Source organism: Trichoderma ghanense, assembly GCF_004382785.1.
Source record: "Trichoderma ghanense strain CCMA-1212 chromosome Unknown scaffold_1, whole genome shotgun sequence".
NCBI classification, from domain to species: Eukaryota; Fungi; Ascomycota; class Sordariomycetes; order Hypocreales; family Hypocreaceae; genus Trichoderma; species Trichoderma ghanense.
The window spans coordinates 2,871,361-2,893,533 of NW_027395664.1; the positions used below are offsets into that span (position 1 = coordinate 2,871,361).

The 22,173-nt window shown below is 55.8% G+C and overlaps 5 protein-coding genes across 5 annotated transcripts; 2 read left to right on the plus strand and 3 right to left on the minus strand.

The window, feature by feature from the left end:
* Positions 1-246: 246 nt before the first annotated feature.
* CCMA1212_002332 (uncharacterized protein) lies at positions 247-9,071 on the minus strand (the record flags this gene model as incomplete). Its single annotated transcript, XM_073699718.1, has 3 exons — positions 247-2,480; positions 2,575-8,827; positions 8,916-9,071. The coding sequence occupies 3 exons, from the start codon at positions 9,069-9,071 to the stop codon at positions 247-249; spliced, it is 8,643 nt and encodes a 2,880-aa protein (XP_073562553.1).
* A 924-nt stretch (positions 9,072-9,995) lies between these two features.
* CCMA1212_002333 (uncharacterized protein) lies at positions 9,996-10,295 on the plus strand (the record flags this gene model as incomplete). The annotated part of the gene is made up of 1 exon (XM_073699719.1): positions 9,996-10,295. The coding sequence occupies one exon, from the start codon at positions 9,996-9,998 to the stop codon at positions 10,293-10,295; it is 300 nt and encodes a 99-aa protein (XP_073562554.1).
* A 1,736-nt stretch (positions 10,296-12,031) lies between these two features.
* On the plus strand, positions 12,032-12,340 carry CCMA1212_002334 (uncharacterized protein; the record flags this gene model as incomplete). Its single annotated transcript, XM_073699720.1, has 1 exon — positions 12,032-12,340. The coding sequence occupies one exon, from the start codon at positions 12,032-12,034 to the stop codon at positions 12,338-12,340; it is 309 nt and encodes a 102-aa protein (XP_073562555.1).
* A 2,069-nt stretch (positions 12,341-14,409) lies between these two features.
* Positions 14,410-16,661, minus strand: CCMA1212_002335 (C2H2 finger domain transcription factor crzA; the record flags this gene model as incomplete). Its single annotated transcript, XM_073699721.1, has 2 exons — positions 14,410-15,371; positions 15,443-16,661. 2 exons carry the CDS (start codon positions 16,659-16,661, stop codon positions 14,410-14,412), a joined length of 2,181 nt encoding a protein of 726 aa, XP_073562556.1.
* A 4,268-nt stretch (positions 16,662-20,929) lies between these two features.
* On the minus strand, positions 20,930-22,164 carry CCMA1212_002336 (Alternative oxidase; the record flags this gene model as incomplete). The annotated part of the gene is made up of 3 exons (XM_073699722.1): positions 21,681-22,164; positions 21,202-21,600; positions 20,930-21,139 (listed from the first exon to the last, which is right to left on the minus strand). Exons 1-3 carry the CDS (start codon positions 22,149-22,151, stop codon positions 20,930-20,932), a joined length of 1,080 nt encoding a protein of 359 aa, XP_073562557.1. The 5' UTR covers positions 22,152-22,164.
* Positions 22,165-22,173: the final 9 nt, after the last annotated feature.

The window sequence follows — 22,173 nt, forward strand, 5'->3', positions numbered from 1 at the left end:
TAGATGGACTGGTTTCCATGCAGGGCGTCTCCGAAATCCCGGAAAGAATCGGCAGAACTGTAGTACTAGGTATGGTCTGGCATGAGAGATTCATCATGAAAACCGACAAGAAAACATTCAGATGACAGAAATCGTGAAAAGGAGTCGACAAATCATAGAGAGAAGAATAAGAGGAAGAAGAAGAAGGATAAAGAGAAAAAGACAAAGCCAAACACGCTCGCTCATGGTTCCATGCGACCTTCAGTTTCAGCCAAACCTCCTCCACCAGCTGCTGCGAGGCGCCGGCTCTGCTGCCGCTGCAGAGTTTCGACGGCTGCGATGTCGCTCATCGCTTCCCTCAGATACGCCATTGCGCTTCTCCCGCTCTCGTCGCTCGCGCCTCTCTCGGCGGCGCTTCTCGTCTGCATCTTCCACGGCCACCTCTTCGTACTTGGCTCTCCGCCTTGCGCGCCGCGCTTCGCGTCGGGCATGTTCGTCTTCAGTATGCGGCGCCGCATCTGTCGTATGTCCGGCATCATCGAGATGCGGAGGGGGGTCGGAATGCTCCTTGACCCATGACGATGTCCCGGAGTGTGGCCAAGTCGTCGGAGCCGCTCTCTTGCCGTCACGTCGACGCTCCTTGACTGGATAGATGTGGTCATCCGCCGTCGGCTCGGTGTATCGTCGACTGCTCTTCCTCTGCCGGTGCGCTGCTGCTGCTGCTGCTTCCTCCTCAGCAGCCCTTGCGGCACGTTTCGCTTCGCGTCTGCGCTGCCGCTCAGCGGCTTCATCCTCGGATCGATCGGGATGTGATCTGCGACGCTGACGCTTGGCTGCTCTCGCAGCCTCTTCTTCTCTCTCCCTCTCCCGCTCCCGCTCCCGCTCCCGCTCCCTTTCTCTTTCTTTACGAAGGCGCCGCTCAGCCCTCCGAGCCTCTCGCTCGTCCGCCGCGCGCTGCTCCTCCTCCTCCCGCTGGCGAGCAGCACGTCGCTCACGGCGAGCCTCCTTTTCTTCAAGCTTGCGGGTCTCGCTATCGTCTCTGCGCTTCCGTCGCCGTTCACGGTCCTCAGCAGGCCGCTCTGCTTCTCGCTCCGACTTTCTGGTCTTCCGGCTTGATACCCGAGGACCTTCTCGATCGGTATCTGCTGCAGGCACGTCAAAATCTACGCCCGTCTCAACCTTGGACGCCCTGGGTGTCATGAAGCCGCTGAATAGCCCAGAGAGCCCAGTCTTCTTGGAAGCTGACATTCCCCGTCTGTCTGGCCGCTCCGGGCTGGGAGGCTCCATTGGGAGGATGTCCTCATCGCGGGATCGTTTGCTTCGGTGCCTTTCGTGTCCGTAAGGCGCGTGGGCATCGGCACCAACATCGGCATCGGTATTGAGCGCGCCCATCATGACAATATCCTCGTCATCCTGTGGGCTCGTCCTGCGAGATCTCCTCTTTGAGCCTGACTTGTCGAAGCCGAGGATCTTGGCCGCCTTTGACGTGAGGACCTCTTCTGGAGGCGGAGAAGCAAGACCGTGGGTATGGATGGAGTGTCTCCTGGATGGCTTGCTGCTCCCATTCATGCCCGGTCGCTTCTCCTTCTCTCGCATCGACATTGACCGAGCAGGTGGATTGCCGCTGAACATTCCTGAGATTCGGTCTCGCCCCGATGACCTTGACGGCTTTTCCGGTCGCTCCACCCTGTCCGAGTTGGAGTCTCTGGAGGACGTCTTTTCCATAGCCCGTCTGGACGACTTTTCCGACTTGTGCTTTGACGATCTCTTTTCTTCCCTTTCCCTGCGTGGAGGGGATGCCACTGCGGGCCACTTCTCCTTCTCTCGACTGGATCTCGATCGATCCTTTCTTGACGGTTTCGGATCCGGAGGGGGCGTCAAAGGCGGATCAGGGACCGCAGGAGGAGGAGGAGGAGGCGGCATCGGGACCATTGGCGGAGGAGGCGGTGGTACTACCACATCCTCTCTCGGACGTCGCTTTTTGTGCCTCTTTGCGCTGTCCTTTTCTCTCCTGGGCGCTTCGTCGATGATGGCAACAATCTCGTTTTCGTTGTCGTCTTCAGGAAATGTGCCTGGAACATCAGAAGCCTTGCGGTACTTCCTCGGGAGGTCTCTGTCCGCTGTGATGATGGGCTCATCCACCTTTCGCCGTCTCCGTGTACGGTCTTCTCGCGGAGGCTCCTTCTTGGTGGCTGGCTGTTGTTCTACATCCTCTCCATACTGCAAAGCTTCGGCCGCCTGTTCAAAGTTAGCTGCTGGTTCTTCTCTCGCCACCTGTTCATCATCTGCCGCTTCTTTGTCTTGTATATCCGCGGGTTCCTCTTCTTTGTCCGAGTCTGATGCCGGTGGGGGGGTTGGTGGATGGGTGGGATCGGCTACTTCTTCCGGTTCTTCTTGGAAAGCTTTGAGGCCTTGGGCGATTCTGCCGCCGAGAGATCTTGGCTGCTCCGAGGATTTCAGAGATGTATCGTCGACGGATCGGGACTCTGGTTCCTCTGATGCTGCGATGTCAGTCAGAAATCCTCAATGTGTCACCAGCCCGTGGGCGGCTAAGCCAGGAGGTTGAACGGAGTGGAGATGTAAAGAAATACGAACCTTTGGGCTTCGACTTTTTGCCGCCTAGGCCCCAGAAGCTGAACGCACCGGAAGCGTTGTTCTCCTTGGGCGCAAGCAGCTCTTCAATCTCGGCAGGGCTCATGTCGAAATCGGGGAACGGTCTGGTCCCTGCCTCTGCCTGTTCCTCCTCTACAACCGGCTCCGCCTCAGGTTCGGACGGGAGATCCCGAGACCTCTTGTCCTTCTTGTCCTTCTTGTCCTTCCTATCCTTCTTGTCGTCCTTGTCCTTCTTGTCCTTCTTGGAGCTCTTCTTCAGTTTCCTCGCGGCTTCTTCGGCTTCCTGTGCGGCCTTTTCTTCAGCCTCTCGAGCAGCTCTCATCTCTTCCTCCCGGGCTGCCTGCTCCTCGGCTTCGCGGGCTGCCTCTTCTTCAGCAGCCAGGCGAATGGCTTCTTCGTCGTCGTTGGCATCGATATCGTCATTGTCGTCAGCGTCGACGTCGTCGTCATCATTGTCGTCAGCATTATCAGCATCATCAAGGGCGTCCTCGTTTCCGTCGTCGTCTTGCTTGGCATTAGCGGCTTCCTCGGCTTCGCGTGCGGCCTGCTCTTCCTTTCGTCTTGCCGCGTTGTCTCGGAGATGAGTCAATCGTTCACTGTCCTTTTTGGACAGCTTGCCCTTCCTGTCCTTCTTGTGCAGTAGATCGGCCAGTTCCTTTTCCTCTTCGGCGATGGCTGCCGCCTCCTTTGCAGCTTGTTCTGCTTCGTATGCAGCTTGCTCTTCGGCTTTACGAGCTGCCCGCTTCTCAGCATTTGCCTGAAGCTCTTGTAGACGCTTCTCGTTCTTGCTTGACAAGCCCATGAACGAGTTGACCTTCCGATCAAGGAGCGCTGCCATCTCTTCCTCTTCCTGTGCGATGGCTGCAGCCTCTAGAGCTTCCTGGGCGGCCCGCTCTTCTGCCTCTCTGGCTGCCAGCTCAGCTTCCCGAGCGGCCTTTTCCTCAGCCTCTCGGTCGGCTTTCTCCTTCAATCGCCTTGCCGCATTGGCCTGCAACTCACTCAACCGTTGCTCTGCTTTGCTTGACAGGCCTCTGAAGGAGCTGGCTTTCTTTTTGAGTAGAAGGGCAATCTCCTCCTCCTCTTGGGCGATTGCGGCAGCTTCTGCCGCCTCCTGTGCGGCTCGCTCTTCGGCTTCCCTGGCTGCCTGCTCCTCAGCTTCCCGTGCCGCTTTCTCTTCAGCGCGCCGTTGGGCGTTCGCCTGCAACTCGGCCAGCCGCTCTTCTGCCTGGTTGAGCATCTTTCCTTTATACGACCTGGCTTTCTTTTCAAGGAGATACGCTAGTTCTTCCTCTTCCTTGGCGATCGCAGCGGCCTCTGCCGCCTCCCGAGCAGCTTGCTCCTCGGCTTCCTTAGCCGCTTGCTCAGCTTCCCGGGCGGCCTGTTCCTCGGCCTCTCTGGCAGCCTTCTCTTCAGCCCTCTTGGCAGCGTTGGCCTGGAGGATCTTCAACCTCTCTTCTCCCTTGGACGACAGCTTCGACTTGGCCTTCTTTTCGAGTAACATTGCCAGTGCCTTTTCTTCTTCGGCGATCATGGCGAGTTTCTTTGCTTCCCGAGCGGCAAGCTCCTCGGCTTCTTTAGCTGCTTGCTCGGCTTCTCTGGCTGCCTGCTCAGCTTCCCGAGCCGCTTGTTCCTCAGCTTCCCGGGCCGCCTTTTCTTCGGCTCGTCGAGCGGCGTTGGCCTGAAGCTGGACGATTCTTTCTTCGGCCTGATTGAGAAGTCTGCCCTTGTACGCCTTGGCCTTCTTCTCGAGGAGGTAAGCCAATTCTTCTTCCTCTTTAGCAATCGCAGCGGCCTTCCTGGCTTCTCGCTCCTCTTGCTCCTTGGCTTCTTTGGCTGCCTGCTCTGCCTCCTTGGCAGCTTGTTCGGCTTCCCGCGTGGCCTGCTCTTCAGCTTCACGTGCGACACGCTCAGCTTCTTGCCTGGCCCGCTCCTCTTCAATGGCCGCTTCACGCGCCGCGTTTTCTTCAGCTCTCTTTGCTGCCTTGGCTTGAAGGAGTTTCAGTCGCTGCTCTCCTTTGCTTGAGATGCCCATGAACGAATTGTCCCTCCTATTGATCAGTTCAGCAATCTCCTCCTCCTCCTTGGCGATCGCGGCAGCCTCGGCAGCTTCTGCAGCCTCTCGCGCAGCCCGTTCTTCAGCTTCCTTTACTGCCTGTTCAGCCTCTCGAGCGGCTTGCTCTTCGGCCTCCCGTGCAGCCCGTTCCGCTTCCTGGGCTGCGCGCTCGTCCGCCCGTTTTGTAGCATTGGCTTGAAGTAGTGCGAGTCTCTCCTCGTCCTTTCTTAGGAACTTGCCCCTCTTCGCTCTCTTCAATAGCAAAGCGGCTAGCTCCTCCTCTTCTATGGCGATAGCAGCCGCTCGTTCCTGGGCTTCCCGCTCTTGCTCCTCAGCTTCCCGGGCAGCTATCTCAGCTTCCTGAGCAGCTCGCTCATCGGCCCGCTTAGTAGCATTTTCCTGGAGGAAAACAAGTCTTTCTTCGTCTTTTCTCAGAAGCTTACCGCCTCGCTTAGCTTTCTTTGCGACCAAAGCAGCCAGTTCCTCTTCTTCGCGAATGATAGCAGCGGCCTGTTCCTCAGCCTCCCGGGCGCGTTCTTCTTCTTGACGGGCGGCTTCCTGGGCGGCAGCCTCAGCATCACGAGCAGCTTGTTCCTCGGCTTCGCGGGCAGCACGCTCTTCCTCCTTGGCTATCCGTGCCGCTTCCTGGGCTGCTTGTTCTTTTCGTTTTGCGGCATTGACCTGCAGCGCAACAAGCCTCTCCTCATCTTTCTTGAGAAGCCTGCCCCGTTTCGTTTTCTTTGCAGTAAGCGTTGCCAATTCCTCTTCTTCCTCCTTGGCGATAGCGGCGGCTCGCTCTTCTGCTTCACGGATGGCCTGTTCCTCGGAATCGCGGTCTGCCTGCTGCTGTTCATCATCGACATCGTCTCCATCCCCAGCTGGGGTGGCAACAGCAGCTTCGGCATTCTTCACTTCTTCGTTAGGCTCAGCCCGGGATTCGTCTGTCTCTTGTTGCCCTAAAGCCTCTCTGGAGTCTTGGTCTTGTGCCTCGCGAGCAGCACGCTCTTTGGCACGCTTTGCGGCGTTCTCTTGAAGCTGGGCGAGTCTTTCTTCTTCCTTCCGAGGCAACTTAGTCTTTTTGATCTTCTTCGTAAGCAAGGCTTTCATTTCTGCTCGTTCCCCGGCAATGATGGCTTGACGTTCCTCGGCCTCTCGGGCAGCTCGTTCTTCAGCCTCGCGGGCTGCTTGCTCTTCGGCCTCGCGGGCTGCTTGCTCTTCGGCCTCTCGAGCTGCCTGTTCCTCGGCGGCACGCTCTTCAGCCTCCCGTGCTTTGGCTTCTCGCGCAGCTCGTCTCTCGGCTCGGATAGCGGCACTCTCCTCGAGGGAGGTAAGCTTATCCTGTTCTCTCCTCGTCAGCTTACCCCTCCTGCCTTTCTTTCCAACCAGCGCAGCCATTTCAGCCTCCTCCTTGGCAGCAATCGCAGCTTCAGCTTCCTCCTCGATTCTGGCCTTCTCTTCTGCCTCGCGAGCGAGCTCCTGTGCCTTTTGCTCTTCCGCCGTTCGATCGGCTTCTTCTTGTCGGAGACGTTCATCGGCTTCCCTATCAGCCTTCTTCTTCTCCCTCTCGAGCCTCTTGAGGTCCTTATCGGTCAACTTGGGAACTTTGTCCGCTTCTCTGTCTTTCGACGGTTTGAGCTTCAATTTGGCATCGGCATCTCCTGCTTCATCTTCAGGTTCAGTAAAATGCATCGAGGGGGGTGTGGGCGCACGGGGAGGTGGATCAGCTAGGGCCCCCTTCTGAGATCTCGACAACGCCTTGCTGGACTTTGTCCAGATGTAGCTGTCGACACCCTCGGCCTTGCCGTCCCTGACCTCCTCGACGTCGTCAGGCAGGACAATCTCACCGGTGGTCTCATCCAAAACTTCCACTGGGCCGCCCCTGAACGTGGGCTTCTTCTTGTCCTGAGGCGAGGTGTGGTCGGTTGGCTCCTCGATGACGTCGGGTCTCCATGAAGAATCGTCAACGTCTCTTCGCTTCTTATCGCTCTTCCCGATACCCCAAGAGCCGAAGAAGTTTTCGCTGCCGAAAGCGTCTGTCGCGTCCAGCCCTAAGTTGTTAGAGTCGTCCGCGGACGGGCCGCCCAACTGAACCAAATCGGTTGTTCCCTTCTTCTTGTCCTTCTTGGAGGCTGAGACGTCTTCCTTCTTGGACTTGTCGAGTTTGGTGTCGCCCTTGGACGGTTCAGAAGTCGAGCTCTTCTTCTTCTTATCTTTGTCCTTGTCCGTTTTGTCTGCCGTCTCGCCGACGCGTTCTCCCGAGGAACTTGGGCTTTGCGTTTCTGCCTTTGCCGACCCTTCTCTTGCTTCGTCTGCGCCAGACCCAGTAATTGAATCACCCTTTATCTTGTTTGCAAAACCCCAGAAGCTCCAGCCCTCTTCAGAAGGCCCGGTCTTGGCTGCGTCGGCATTCGCTTCATCTGGCTCATTCTTGACTTCCGCTTCCTTGAGTTTGCCGTTTGCCACTGCTTCTTTGGTGATTCGCGATGATTCTTTGCCGGCTACCAAAGGTTCATTGCCACTGAGACGCTTGTCTTTAGGAAGAGGTATGCGCGATGCAGGTTTCTCCGCAGCTGGTTCGTCGGATGTCGCCAGTTTCGACTTCTTCCTGTCCTTGTCCTTGTCTTTCTCCTTGGCCTTTTCCGCCTCCTTCTCGCGCTCTTTCTCCCTCTCCCTCTTGGTTTGCTTTTTGCCAGGGTATCCCCAGGGGTCGTCGTCCGGCTGTGGAAGCTCCTTTGACTCTGGCTCCGGGACGGATACGATGTCGGGCTGCGCTAGTTTGTCCCTCCTCTTCTTCTTGTCCTTTGAAGTAGGGACGGAGTCCCACACATTCTCCGAAAGGAGAGCCGCTTCCGCCTGGGCTGCGAATGGCGCAGGTGGCGCAGGGGGAGGCGGCGGCGGAACGGGTATTTGCTGCTCGGACTGCTTCACGCTCTCCTCGGCCTTCTTTTTGTTCTTCCCAAAGCCCCAGGAGAATGACCAACCCTCGTCTTCCTGCTTTTTCTTCTGCTCCGCCTCCAGCCTGGACGTCCCCTTGGGCGGCGGCATGGGGTCTGGCTTCACTTCGTCCTCAACTGACGGGTCGCTTGCTGTCTTGTTGTGTGTGTTTTCGGTGTCGCCTTTGGTGAGGCCGTCGTTCACTCCTGGAGCCGCTGTCGCAGCAACGGAGTTAAGTGCGGTAGTGACCTTTTTGCTCTTTTTCTTGGAAGTAAATCCCCAGAGGTCATCGTCCCCGCCTACAGCGTCCTGGGGCGTCTCAACTTGGTCCTGGGGCTTTCTCTGTGTCGCATCGGTATCGGCGACTGCAAATGCTACAGAGCTGGATTGCTTCGAGTCGCTGGCGCTCCAAGGATTGCTATCGAGATTGTTGTTTTTGTCGCCAGCGTCGGTATGGGCATCGTTACCACTCGAGGATCCGCTGGCGGCACCACCAACAAGCGACACCAATCTACTACTCCAGGCCCCAAATCCACTCTTGGACTCGTGCGCGTGCAGCCCAGAATCGGAAGCCTTGCCGCCGTGGTCGTTGAGGTTTACGTCGTGAAGAGAGTCGTCGTCGATCGCGTTGGTTGGAGGATGAAGAGACTCGGTCTCAGGGCCGTTTTTGGTCTTGGTATCCTTTTGGCTGCCTTTGGGAGGCACCGACAAATCACGTTGCGCGTTGTCATTGTTTGCACCCTTGTCGCTATCCTTGTCCCCATCACCGCCACCACCAGCATTAGTATCTCCGTCACCTGCAGCTCCGCCCTGGTCCGCATTACCACCACTACCACCCTGATCCCCACCGCCATTTCCGTCGGGGCTCTTGCTGCCTTCCTTGGAGGGCCCGTCTGGAGGTTTGCTGTTGTTGCTGGACTTGCCTTTGTTCTTGTTTTTCTTGCCTTTGCAGGCGACGAAGCCGTCTTCGGAGGTGAAATCGATAATTACATTGGAATTCGGTTCATCAAGGAGGCTAGACCCGGATCGCCTGGGCCGCTCCGGTTGGGCCGGGGCCGGTGGATGGAGAGGTTCAATGTGCGGTGCATGTCGGCGAGCAGTCGAGTCGGCGTGGCAAGGCCCTATGACATGATGGACGGAAGAAGTCGCTGCAGATGTTGCATGATGTCGAGAGAGCCGCTGCAGGAAGAAATTGGGCACAATCAGTGATCTGCCCTGCTGCGAGGTGCAATTCGAGGACGAGCGACGCTATGAATCCCATGTCAGTGCGATGAACCGAGAAGCGAAGAGGCCTACATATCAATGAGCTTTCCCCGCAAAAAGACCCGATACGCACCTCTCTACCATCGATCCAAGCTCGAGAGATTAGTTGCAGCTGGAACTGCAGGTTGCGCTCATTCCACCGAGTATTCGGCTCCGGACACCTGGGGAACGACCATTGTGTGTACCTCCTCCAAGGCTGATCGAATGCCAGGACATCGGCGGCAGCCATTGTGAGAATGGGAGCTGATGCAGTGGCACCGCAACGTCGCAATCATGGAAGCTATGCGTTTTGACGTAGAGCAGAGAAACCAAAGGCGAGGGTGATTCAGAAGGGAAGCTTCCTTGTGAAGCTCGGTCCCTTACAAAAGAAACAAGGGAGAAAGGCGACTCCGCGGCGGCGCTCGCACGTATGGCTTGGTCGATGTTTTGTCGGAAATGCAACACAGCAGAGGGAAAAGAAGCCCCTAAAAGACGGTATCGTCAACAGGTGCCGAGAGACGTGGTAACTCGCCAGCGCGCAGGTATAATTTTTCGTCGAAGAAGCTGTCGCGATCGTGTAAGTTGTGGCGGCCCGCTTGACATTCATCTCCGACAGCTGCGATCCACGAGAAGGACGGACAAGGGAGAAAAGAAATCAACACACCACAGTACTCACAGATCGAATGGAGTGTTACTGCACCATGGTGGTTGTATTAGCTGAGTCTGCATTTTTTTTTTTTTGTTTACTAAAAACTTTTTTTTCTCATATGGTGCTACTAACCCGAGAATTCTGCAGCATCTGGCGAGGTGTGTCGCAAGCGCAGCTACCGGCAGCTCAGATTGATTATCTGACCAAGGACCCAAACGTGGCGGCAGCAGCATGTGCTCGCCCTTCGTGCAACGCGATAGAGATTGCTGGGCTGACGATGCTCGTGCCGGACCGTTTGCCTCTCGAGATCCCTTGCCACCAACTGCCCTGGAGGTAGTATATACTTACTGATCGGTGTGTAGCACAAGGACCACAAGGCACCGCCTAACTAAAGGTACTGGGCGGTCTGTGGTTGTGAGGCTCCAAGAGTTATAGGCAAGTAGGTAGGCCGAGGAGCGTGTAATGAGTGAACAAGGCTAACAAGTGCGGTGTCTTGGAGTTGGTGCGGCAGCCAAGCAACTTTCAATGAACATTTGGCGGGATCAAGGACCCAAAGCGTCGTTTGCTGGCGAGGCTGAGCCAAAGAAGGCAACACAAACCACCGACCGCGGCCCAGGAAGAAGATGTCCGGCCAAGGCGACCGACACCCAAAAGATGCGAGATGCGGAGGGACCAATGACTGATACAGGCGCCCTTGCTTGGGGTCTGGCAGCCCGTGGAGGCAAAGAGGCGAGTATCTCAGCTCGAGGTGGCACAAGGGCTGCTTCCGAGAGCACCTTGACACCCTCTTTTTCCGCTGGTTCTTCTTCGCTGCTCAGATCATGACTCTGGGTGTGACTAGGAATTTCTCGCAGTGGTCCGGGACACTGCAGATGATAAAGAGCTACTATGACAAGGTGAGGAGTAGCAGATATGCAATAAGTGCCATGGTGATGCGGCACCTTAAACCATCTTCATACATCTGATAGAATCCCAGCGGGCGTTATCAGGAGGGCAGTTCTACTTAGCGGTGCAAAGTATGTACAGACAAGTACCGGCAACTGCATCCGACCCGTGCCAGAGCAGGCATTCATAACAGGCAGTACGAACGATGTACCGCCCCAATATCGCATCCTCCATGCCTCTGCCATCTGCGAATCGGCAGCTGGAGAGACAGAGGATACCCTTGTGTCTCGTAGAATGACCACCGCCTTGCAGCATATTGTAATGGACGATGGGGGGTAACAGCTACCAGCCGGCAGGGTACCGCCGGGACTGACCTACGATAGACGTGCGTGAGCCCTCGTGGGACATGCCCATGCCAACCAGGAAAGCGCAACGGAAGGCGACTACTAAAGCAGGTGCTAGACGTGGAAGGCGCCTATCTGGAGAGCTAGAGGCGGGTTGAAGCGACAACGTGACGCTACGCTTGCCGTCTTGCCTCGCCCTTGCCCTATCTTGCAGTTTCGCGGATTGGACCTGATTTTTTTGCTTAGCGAATTGCACCTACAATGAGAAGGCACCACGCCGCGACAACCTGCAAGAGCAGGTACGGACGGGCCTCGACGATTTTCCCAAGATGTAAACCAGGAATGAGGCAGCGGCCCGGCCAATCAGAGCGGCACTGGGCGGGAGGGTTGGCTCGAACTGCGGGTCGCCTTTGCTCGAGGTTGTCACCAGACCCCCAAATGCGTCTAGCGCCTGTCTTAGTCCCTGATTAGCCTCTCGATCCCTTCTGCAAGAGGCTGCAGCCAGAAGGAATCTCGCATGCGGATTGGATCTCTGCGGCGTTTTGGCGTCTCTGGCTCACCTCCCTCTTGTAGTTCTCGTGTACCTTGGAGGTATTGATGGTGGGAATGGCGCTGCTTGATGCTGGGAGTCGAGGTGTATGGCATTCAATACCTACCAAGGTATTGACAGGAAGACGATGGAGGCCAACTGGAAGACAATGGACTCTTAGTACCTAGTAGTGCCTCTCCGTCTCGAGTCTCCTACCATTTATTGCTTCTGTATGAGCTGCTCCTCTGTCCTGCTTCAAAACATCAAAACCCCCCGCTACCGCCGCGGTACTCACAAGACCACCTCGTGGGTCCAAGACTGCCATCCCTTCTTTCTGCAGCCACATCCTGTTTTATTGATGCAACTCCATGCATCGCTGCAAATGCATGCATGTCCCACCGCTGCGAGGCAGAGCATGGACTCTCAGCAGCTGTTTGTTTGTTTTGTTGATCTGTCTCTGATGCCCTGCAGTACCGAGTGGCACTGGAAGGATCAAGGGCGCGCTCATAGAGGCGTCGAGCTGAGTTAAGCACAAAAATGCCATCTCATGTACCACCACCATCACCATCCCGAAGATGCAGACAGAAGAAGCAACAGAAATCAATGAACATGACCATTCGATCCTCCACTCGGCCGCCTCGTCGCGTGACAGAGTACATGCACATGAGCACACACACACACACACGCACGCACGCAGAAGCTCCGTCCAGATAGACCTTCAGCACATGGGGGCTCATGCAGGCAGGCCCTCGATCCACCCGGCTGCACATCACCGATTGAATCAAGAAAGACAAATATCTCGCATGCCGCACATCAAACGCATGCGCAAAGCCCCTCTGCAGGTGCCTGAAGGCGCATGTACTGGTACTGCCGCAGCTATGCAGGGCACGTCGATTCGAGGCCCAACGGCCAATGGCAGCGGCTGTCACGAAGCCCTCAACAAGAGCCTGCGGCCATCCATCCGTCGCCAAATGCATACGGCCAGGTACATGTACACGTCTGGGTGCTTTCAGCGGGCTTTTTGCTTTGTTACAGGTCACTTGGGATGCTCGTTTGACCGCTTGTCGGCCGTCTCATCAGGGTTCAACTCTTGTTCCCCAGCCCTCAGCTGACCCCCTTGAGTCATTCTGCCGTACACGGAACCATTCATGCGCGCAGCTGCATGCTGCGACGTGCAGGTAGCAGTAACTTCAGGGTTGATGGTATCGCCACGCCAAGGGCTGTCCGTGCCCCTCTCGTGGGATGCCCTCAATCGCCGAACCGCGTTTCCTTGCTCTGGACAAGGATTGAGAGAAGGGATCACGCAGGAGCATGCTCGAACATCGGTGACAGAAACGACACGGCAAGAGGATTGAATGGCAGACATCTGCTCTATCGCATCGTCCATCAAAAGTCGAGGAAAGAAACTGAGTACAAGTCGGCTGTGGGTGTCCTTGTGCGACAGCAACGAAAGCTCAGGACCCCAACATGACAGGGGTCTTTGAAGCGGTCAGACCCAAGTCGACTTGGCAACAGCTTGACGTCTGGCAAATCAAGCGGCAAGTTCGGTTGCTTTCGCGCTTCTATCAGGCCACAGCAACGCTCTGTATTTGTGGTTCTGCTGTCAGATGATGAATGACGTGCCAGCATTCTCATGATGATTAGACGCTTGATCCACCTCGGACTTCATATTCACCACATCTGCAATTGCAACTGCAACTGCAACTAGGCGTCAGCCACTGGCAAACTCCCGATCCTCGCTATCTAAGGACATTGATCACAGCCACTATTACATAGCTCCTTCAAATGGTGCTGTCGGGCATATATCCATGCCCTCCNCCACGATGCTTGCGAGAACCGCACGGCATGCACATCATGATCACAGCAGACCCTGCCCTGTTCGCCAGACCCTGCTGGAGCTGCGCCCAAGGGAACCTTGCTTGCACATACATACACGGACATACATACCACGGCTTGCGCCATGAACGCCGGCCGGACAAAAGCACAGACAATCGAGTTCAAGCCCCCGTAATCCCGGTTCGAAACCCGGAGCCGGGGTCTCCACATCTTCGGCGCCGGACGTAGGCAGGCGCTCCTCATCTGACTGGTGTCCCGATGTGATCGATTTCAGAGTACCTAAGGTAGGTCGTGGCCCATGAGAGGCTTTCAAGGCTACCTAGTTTGTAGACTGTCTGTTTATCTGAGGTAATTTGCTTGGCTGATTTCCCAACTTCCACCACAGCGGCAGCACTTGTTCATTCATAACCAACAACTGAGGCTACATTGACAAGCTAATATGCGGATCTACGAAGATGAGATAGATCCAGCAGCATGCCTCGTCCAAGATCCATATCTCTTCTACTAACACCGCTCACTACTCGAGCAAGGCTCCAATGTAGAGTATTGGGATACGACATAGTCAAATGCATGTTATGCTGTTCCAGGTCGCTCCTGATGTGCTGCTTCCGATGCATTTGACCCAGTCTGGTCTGCTCTTTGGTAGGCAAGGTAGACTGTCTCATGGACTGTGCGTATAAGGTAGAAAGACTTGCCCCTTCGACCTCAATATTGTTCCTGACAGCCGAGACCTGTACACATCACCAGCAAGTAGCCCAAATCAACACTCACAACAAGATACGATCTTGACTCATCAACACACCTAGCCTGAATGAACAAGATTTATTCGTATTCAGTAGGTCTCTTGCTTCATTCAATCCCTATCAACACCATAACGTTTGTGACATCTCACAATCCGGGTGAGAATGAGCTTCAAAGAATTGGTATCTAGGTATGCGACAAGCCGTCTATTTGGTAACCCGAGCCATCTCAATTTCGTTTTCGTGTGACCCTCAAAGCGAAAGCAAACGCATTATTCAAAAAAGGAAAAAAGAGGTTCGAAGAACCTGCCGCCCGTTCCGCGCTATATAATCCAAGCTCGCTGCTTCCCGACATAGGGTCCGGAGGACAAGATCGAAGAAAACTTAGTAAGGCACGGCGGCCGTTGAAGTCCAAAAATATATATATAAAAAAAAAAAGGGGGNTCGCAAAAGGTGGGATGGATATGGATTCTATGGGACTGAGCTGGGGGGGGGGTTGGGTTATAATCGAAGCAAGTCGAAGAGGGGTACGGGTGAAGGGCGGAATAAAAGGACAACTATGGAAAAAGAAGGAGAAGAAAACGAAAGATTCCAGAGACCTTCCGTCAGCGCCCGTATTCGCCCATATAATTCATGTCGGCATAGTTCTGACCCATGCCTTCTTCTGGATATCTCCCAGAACTACTCATGTAGCCACCATCGTCGCCGTCATCGTAGTCACTGGCATCAAATGACGACCTTCCGCTGAGCTCATCGTCCAGTCCGCCTCCCATATCCGTCGCCGACCAGTTCATCTGTGCTAGTGCTGGATACTGAGCCAAGAGAGCTTGGGGGAGAGTGTAGTTTCCGCTGGCGTCCATGGGATAAGCTGGGCCGGCATCCATGCCCATGACCTGCGGGTTGGCCATGTTCTGCGCCATGTTCTGCTGCATCCGCTGTTCCTGCCATTGGCGTTGCCTCTCGACCATTTCTTCATCCAGAAGGGGCTTGATGCATATCCTGCCTGCTTCAGACCGGAAATGCCTTCCTAAGGCATCCGCTCGCGCGAACCGTCGGCCGCATCCCCATTGGCCACCAGTTTTGAGATCCCCCTTGCAGACAAACTTCTTCTCTCCAGAGTGAAGACTTTCGTGCCGTTTCCTGTCGTGCTGTCGAGCAAATGCTTTACCGCAGACAGTACATACAAAGGGACGCTCATCGGTGTGAGTCCGCAAGTGAGACCGAAGATTATAAGCTCTGGTAAATCGCTTGGGACACAAGGTACACTGGAAGGTTGCCGGGTGCTTCTGCATGCGCTTGCTTGTGCCGGCTTCTTGGCTATTCTGATATTCCGGGTCCGCCAGGCGTAAGGCTATAACGTTGTTCGGCACCGAGGACGTCGATTGTCGTCTTCGAGATGCTGGTGAGCTGGTTCCTTGCCTGTCTAGGGGGGACAAGGATCGAGATGCTGTATCCGAACGGGCCGCAAGATCAACGCCGAGAGAGGATCCCAGATTGCCAGGGGGCAGCATTCCGCTACCGGGGTGGAACGGGTCCGTGACCGCTCTCGGGCGAGATTTTGGACGACCTGTAATACTCGCGTCAGTTCGGGGCGCCTACAGTTGGTAAACCTACGCTGCAAGGTGAAGAAGGACCTACCTCTTTCTGGCGGCGTCAGCGAATCCTGATCCATCTGCGACTTGGGCGGCTCAAAGCTGCCCTGTCTCGAATTGGTCGGTGCAAAGTCGATGTTGATGGCTGGGGGCGCCATCTGGTGCACATCGCCACCCATGCCGCCTGATAGCGAGGGAAAGCTCTCGTGGCCGGGCTGCAGGTCCGGGTATCCTGACACCCCGTCAAAGCCGCCATTCGGTGGAATCAGGTTGAAAGAGGGCTGCATGTTGTCCGGCATCTGCTGGGGCATTATTCGAGGGCTGATGGCTGGACTGTGCGAGGGACTTCGACCATGATACCCCGGACTACCGTGATCCGCCAGGCTGAAGGATCCAATGCCGAGCACTTCCTGGTAGAGGCTCACATCCGCGGGCCTCTGCAGAGGCGAGTGGCCCGAGTGGTCGGCGTCGAACGTATCGGAGCTGACAAGATGGGGCGAAGGGGCCACGGAGGAGACGTCCGAATACTCGGAGGGAGTTCGCCGATGGCCCTGGAACTGCGGCTGGGTCCAGTCTCCAATCTGGCTTGGAAGAAGCGCGGCTTCGGGTCCTAGAGAAGCATTCCTCGAATGAGCCGACGGCGGCGACGAGAACTGATGTCGGTTGAAGGGAGGCGATTGCAGACTGTCCGGCTGGAAGAGCTGTGGAGGGGTCGGAGACTGGTGCGAGTGCGGGGAGGTCATGGCATTGAGGTCGCCCAGGGGCGGCTGGTCGAAGAGGGGGGCGTTGTACTGATCGCCTTGCTCAGCAGCCGAGGGGAAGAGGGAGAAGTCACCGTCGTGGAGGTTTGGCGAGAGGTAGTTGTGTTGCGCCTGGGCGTTCAGGGAGAGGGTGGAGTCGGGTCCGGTGGCCGGCTGCTGTCCGAAGCTGGTGCTGGGATCAAAGCCGTTTGTCGGGTCGACGGCGTTGGCTTGTGCGCCGAGGAAGCCGTTTGCGCCGAAGGAGTCGTAGTTGGGATGCAGAGGCGCCGCGAAAGCTCGTTGCTGCTGCTGCTGCTGAAGTCGCTGTTGTTGTTGTTGCTGCTGCTGCTGCAGTTGTTGTTGCTGTGACGGATCCAGGTCGACGCCGAGTCCAACTCCAAGACCAGCGGATGGCTGCTCGCCTGTGGGTGGCAACGGGCTCCGTGCCGGCGAGTGAGATTGGTTTATATCAGACTGAAAGCCACCGGCCGACGGCGACCTTCCACGCTGGGGTTCATGGGCCATGATGGCGGCCGAGGGCTTGATCTGTCTGCTTCGTACTGTACCTCGTTGTCGCGAGGCAGATTCCACAGTCAGCCTTCCGGGCTACAGCGGGGAGGCTGTGCACTGGCGGCAGCAATGCAAGGTGCTGGGGGGGGGTGCGGCCCTATCACAGCGGCAGGACGCGTACAGCGGTGCGAATCACAGTCTGGACAATTGTTTCAGACGGGCGGTCCTGAGGCCGGCTGCAACTCGATCTCCGAGCAGGTGCGGGCGTCCAGGTATGGGGTGGATGAGCCGTGGGTATAGCCGTCTGAGTAGTATCAAATAGGGCTGGGCCTGGATCCGAGGGTCTGCTGGCGAGGCGAGGCGAGGCGATGCCAGATGCTGGATGCTGGATGACGGGTGCTGGAGGCCAGAGATGCTAGAGAAATGCTGGCGACAAGTTTGGAAGTCCGGCACGGCACTGGCAGCAAGAGAGATGACGGGAAGGGGGAGGATCGTTCTGCGACCTTTCTTTGTCGGGGTTCGTTCGGGTTGGGCGCCAAATCATCGACCAGAGACGGGGACCCGCGAGGCTGTGCACAAACTGGAGCAGCAACCTTGTGGCCGCAAGTCTGCTGCTAGGGAAGCAGGAGCAAGAGCTAAAGCAGGAGCCGGAGCTGGTGCTGGAGAGTGCAGTGACAGCGTGTGACGGCACTGATGACGACGCAGCCGGTACGGGAACTGGAGAGGCTGCGGGCTGGTCGAGGTGCGGGAGGATGATGATGATGGAGGAGGCAGAAGCTACTACCCAAAGTGATCGCAAAAGGTGGGATGGATATGGATTCTATGGGACTGAGCTGGACCAAGTGGCCGCTCCAGGCCTCGGGTCGCTGGGGCTTTAGCAGCAGCAGGGGCTGAAGGGCCACGGCTTAGGCTGCCGGAGCAGCACTGCTAAATGCTGCTGGGGAACTGTGCTAGCAGCGAGCAAGCCGCTAGAGTTTAGCACATGTAGCCCAGTGGAGGTCGCTTTCAGCAGCTGGAGCTTGAGCTGGCCGGATTCTGTTTGTGCTGTCATATCCACGTGAAAAAGAAAAGAGAGAAAAATCGTCTAGGCGAGGGGCACCAAAGAAAGGCTGTTTGTTTGAGGATTTGAAGTCTGGGATACGTGGGCTGTACTTTGCTGCATGTACTTTCCAGACCAGCGTGAGGGGAAGCACGCCTTAGGATAGCTGAGCGATACCTTTGAAGGGCACAGAACCGAGTACTGAGTACACGGCCAAACATGATTGGAATTTGACATTTAGCGATACCCGGCAGTTGGCGCCGAGCAGCAACGCGAGCGGCCTCCGTCCCTTCAATCTTCATCTGCCAGCCAACAATCCAGACCAATTTCAACCTCCCTTGCGTAGCGCCTTGTACCGCCTCGTACCTCGTCAAGCTCACGGTTGTGCCAGGCTCGTCGAGCACGGCCCCGCACAAGGTCGTATGGATCATGGATGGCCTTAGTAGTCTGTCGCTGGCGCCCCTCCACAGCGGCAGTGAAATGTGAGATGCTGTAGAAAGAAGAACAGGAACGCGGGAAGATGAACTTGATTGGAAACGGAAAGTATTCCAAATGGGGTCAGCGAAGAATTCCAAAAGATCTGGAATATGTCCCAAATCGACAACCCTGTGGTGCCGCGTGGCTCCAAGGTAGGTAGTGAGAAATTCGGCTGTTGACTTTACTACTACAAGGTTTAGCAAAAGCGACCCCCTAATGCTACGGGCATCTACAAGTCATACCACCAGCTTGTTCTTCTCACTCTCATGTTGAATCATGGTGGCACACCTGTAGAGAAAGAGAAGCCTCGGATTTGCCAGTATCCGTCATCAAACCACACGCTTCTCTCTGGAAGGACGCGAATCATGCTCTCAAAGGCCCCTAACAAACTCGCCTAGCGACAGCCCGTTTTCGACCGGTACAGCCACCGTCAAATAGCTCAACGCTGAATGAAGGAACCGAACCCTGAAACCCGCGTTTAGCAGAGCTTGAGAGCAGGGTGCGTGATCGCCTCCCCCACATGGACCGGCCGTGGTGGAGATGATGATGACGACTTTTCCATCTTTGTAGGGAGAAACAGCGAAGGGCCCTTGTCTGGTACGCTACTTCAACCATGACCATGCTGATTCTCTTGTTCGCGAACACATGCCCGCCCAGGCGTACGGTGAGATGAGAAGAATAAAGCACGCACGCCCAGGACCAGGGCCATGTTGTGTCATGTCGCAGAATCGCAAATAACCTTATTAGCCCAGTTGTGACGGGTTATCTGCAAAACATCCAGAAGCTGACGACAACTGGCCGAACCAGGGACCCCAATGATCTGCGCAACACATACCGAACGCCCAGCAGCACTGTTTTTGTCTTCAGTCGTGTGCTAAATTCACCTAGGAGCTAGTATGTACAGTGTACGAAATTTCGCAGAGCGTGTAGCCTGAAGCGATGGGCATTATATTTCCCGTCTTCCTCGTCTGTCACAGTTTCTCTTCGTAATCTCATCCCCGTGAAGTGTTTTCTGCATGTTTCACATGAATCAAGGGGTTTTTGAAAACATACTGTATGTGGCTGTGGATCGGAAGAATGATGTGAAGGGACAGCAATTCCAGGGTCCATCCGAAAATAGCATATAGGCTACCTCAGGCTACGGAAAGCAGTGGGGAACCAAACCAACAGACCGAAAAAGGTGCAAGTACACGTAAGGGTCTCCGAAACAACGAAGAGCAATTGTAGATAATATGAACCGTCACCGAAGGAGCGTGGCCGCAGCAGTTTCACGTTGACAGGCACAGGCACAGGCACAGGCACAGGCACAGGCACAGGCACAACACGAGAAACAAAAGTGCCCCCCTTGCCCTGTCGGCGGTGATGTGATGGGATGTGGATGTGGATGGGACGAAATGGAGCCAGATCAGATCATTTGGAATGGGACGAATGGGACGAAGGACAGATTGACAGAATTCGGATCCTGCGAAACGCGGGTGAGGTGGGTTTGTGCTCCATCCTGGCGGCCACAGCCACACGAGTGACGTACTTAGTCGACGGCGAGCGAGGTAAGTTTACGCTGGGGTCGTATTACTCAGAACGCTGGTATCTAGCTTGACAATAACTCGATTCAGAGATGGATCAAGATCTCAGGTAATATGATGAGGATGTCTTCTGATGGCTTCTTTTGCCGTATATATTACGAGAGGCAATAATGCATCAACGCTCTTCTCTCCACAGTGGTTCAAAGCGTCTGCGAAGTCAACGGCCATTTTCAACACGCAAGGAGCTCCCCGGGAAGCATCCAATCAGACACCGCCAATCCTCGGCTCCCGACGGCCAATCGGCTACCAGCCCTGCCAGCAAATCTAGATCCCGTCGTCCCATTGGCTAACCATAGGCCCTTTTGATTCGGATCAGCTGCAAGGCTCTCCGCAAGGCTTTTTCCATCCTCCAACACACACACACAGACTTGTCGTCACTATCCCCTCGCGAACTCTATGCTATTCATTCCCCCCTGGTTCTTCCCCGTAATCCAGTCTCTCCCTCTAAATTGCCGCAGCCAACTTTTGATCAAACTCGGTAATCGTCCGAATTAAGGGGGTCGTTGCCGAATTTGCGCGTTTTTGTGGATGCCACCAAATCCGACGTCCCGTTTTGATGTGCTGCGGCCTGTGTCGGACGGTGTTCGGTCTATAGCTGGAGTCGCAAGACCCCCCTCTAAACGTAGTACTCACCACTACAGGCATATGAAGAACAAAGGGATATTCCTTGGTTACTACCCTGTCATGCACCTCTCCGTGGCTTCTCGTATCGCAGTTCCTGGTAACGGGTCATCGTCCCGGGCCGCAGCGTCTAAGCCGTTGCTCGTTGTCCAAAAGCATGTGTCATGTTGCCAAGTTGAGAAAGAAGGATTGTCACTACGAATGACGACGAGGTGTATGAAGCACGAGACCATAGCCACTCTCGTCTTTTTGAATTTGAATTAAGGAATATCATGCCATGCCCCTTTGCAGTATCAATCATGCGTGTATATGTACCTAATCTTGTAAGAGAGTCGAGAGAGGAAAGTGTTCTACCCAAGGCAGGCACGATGCAGTTGTGCCAAAATCAAAAACTCCGTAATGATGCAATTCGTTCTCCGAGTCCCTTCTTCCCAGCCGACTCTTGTCTGCGCACGAAACAAATCAAACACGCCATTCAGTGTCTTACCTACGCATAGGTACCTTAACCCTCTACTTTCTCCTTTCTGCAGCATCAACCGACAACACAGCGAGCGAGCGTCCGATTAAATCACCTCCTCTCGCTCGTAGCCTTCGGGCTTCAGTGCCGGCTTCGGAACGTCCCTGTCCTTGAACTTGCTGACAAAGGGGTTCGGATCCTCCTTCTGGTTGAGGTTGCCCAGGGTGTGGTTGACGCCTCTGTGGCTGGCCTCGTCGGCTCGGATATACATGATGAGATCCTTCATCGTGCGGTGGTCTTCAGGCATGCGCCAGTACTGCAATCACGCGTGTCAGCCGGCTTGCTCTCCACCATGTTCTCTTGCTTCGTGTCACTAACCTGGACGGCAATATCAGGAATCCGAAAGTTGGGATTGCTCCACTTGGGCAGCTGGCCCTCCTCAATCTCGAGAATCGCTCGAGTGTACGTGTGCACCGCCTCCTCCTCCAAATATCCGACGAAGCGATGGACAATCTTGGGGTGCAGCAGATACGCCACGAAGAGGCTGTTGAAGAAGACTCCCTGGGCGCCGATGATCATGAGCTTCATGAACCAGCCGGGCTCGCACATGGTCATAAACGTCAACAGGTGCATGCGCTCGTTGTAGCTCTCCTCAAGGAGCGTCTCGATCCAGCCATTGTCGCGCTTCATGTACCGGAGGCTGCTGAGATGGCGGAGCATGCCGCCCACCATGCCTGGGACACCGGCAATGCTTTCGAGGAAGACGAACCGGACGAGCTGCAATGCCGAAAAGGCAAGTTAGCCATCTATGCGTCTCGTGATACAGACAGTCATTCAGAACAAGCGAGTTATCATACCCATTGGGCCTCCGTCAGTGGCTTCTCCGCCTTGACGGCGGTTGTCGGATGCTTCTTGTCCACTTGCTGCTCCCGGTCCATGCCCGTGGCCTTGTCCATAAAGTACCTCGCCAGTCGCACAATCTTCCACGCCGCCCAGTCGCCGAAGCCACGTGGCGGACGATGCGACGGCGTCACCTGCTTGAGCTCCTCGATCGTGAAGCCGGGATGGGGCCATGCCGGCGGCGTCTTCTTGATGTGAGGAGTGTCCTTGGCAGGGAAGAAATCTCTGAGCTGAGAGACGGGCGTCGTCGAAAAGGCTCGCATGGTCTGGCCGTGGAGGAGGTGAGAAGAGCACACGGGTCGGACGGTGCATGCAAGCCTTCGTGTCAGGGCCGGATGGCCGGCGAGGCGTAAACTTCCATGGCTGTTGGCCACGACCTTGGCAAGCTTGGCGGCTTGTCTGGGGGCGTCGGTCTTGGTGTAGGTCATGTCGGAGCTTATACTATGCGAA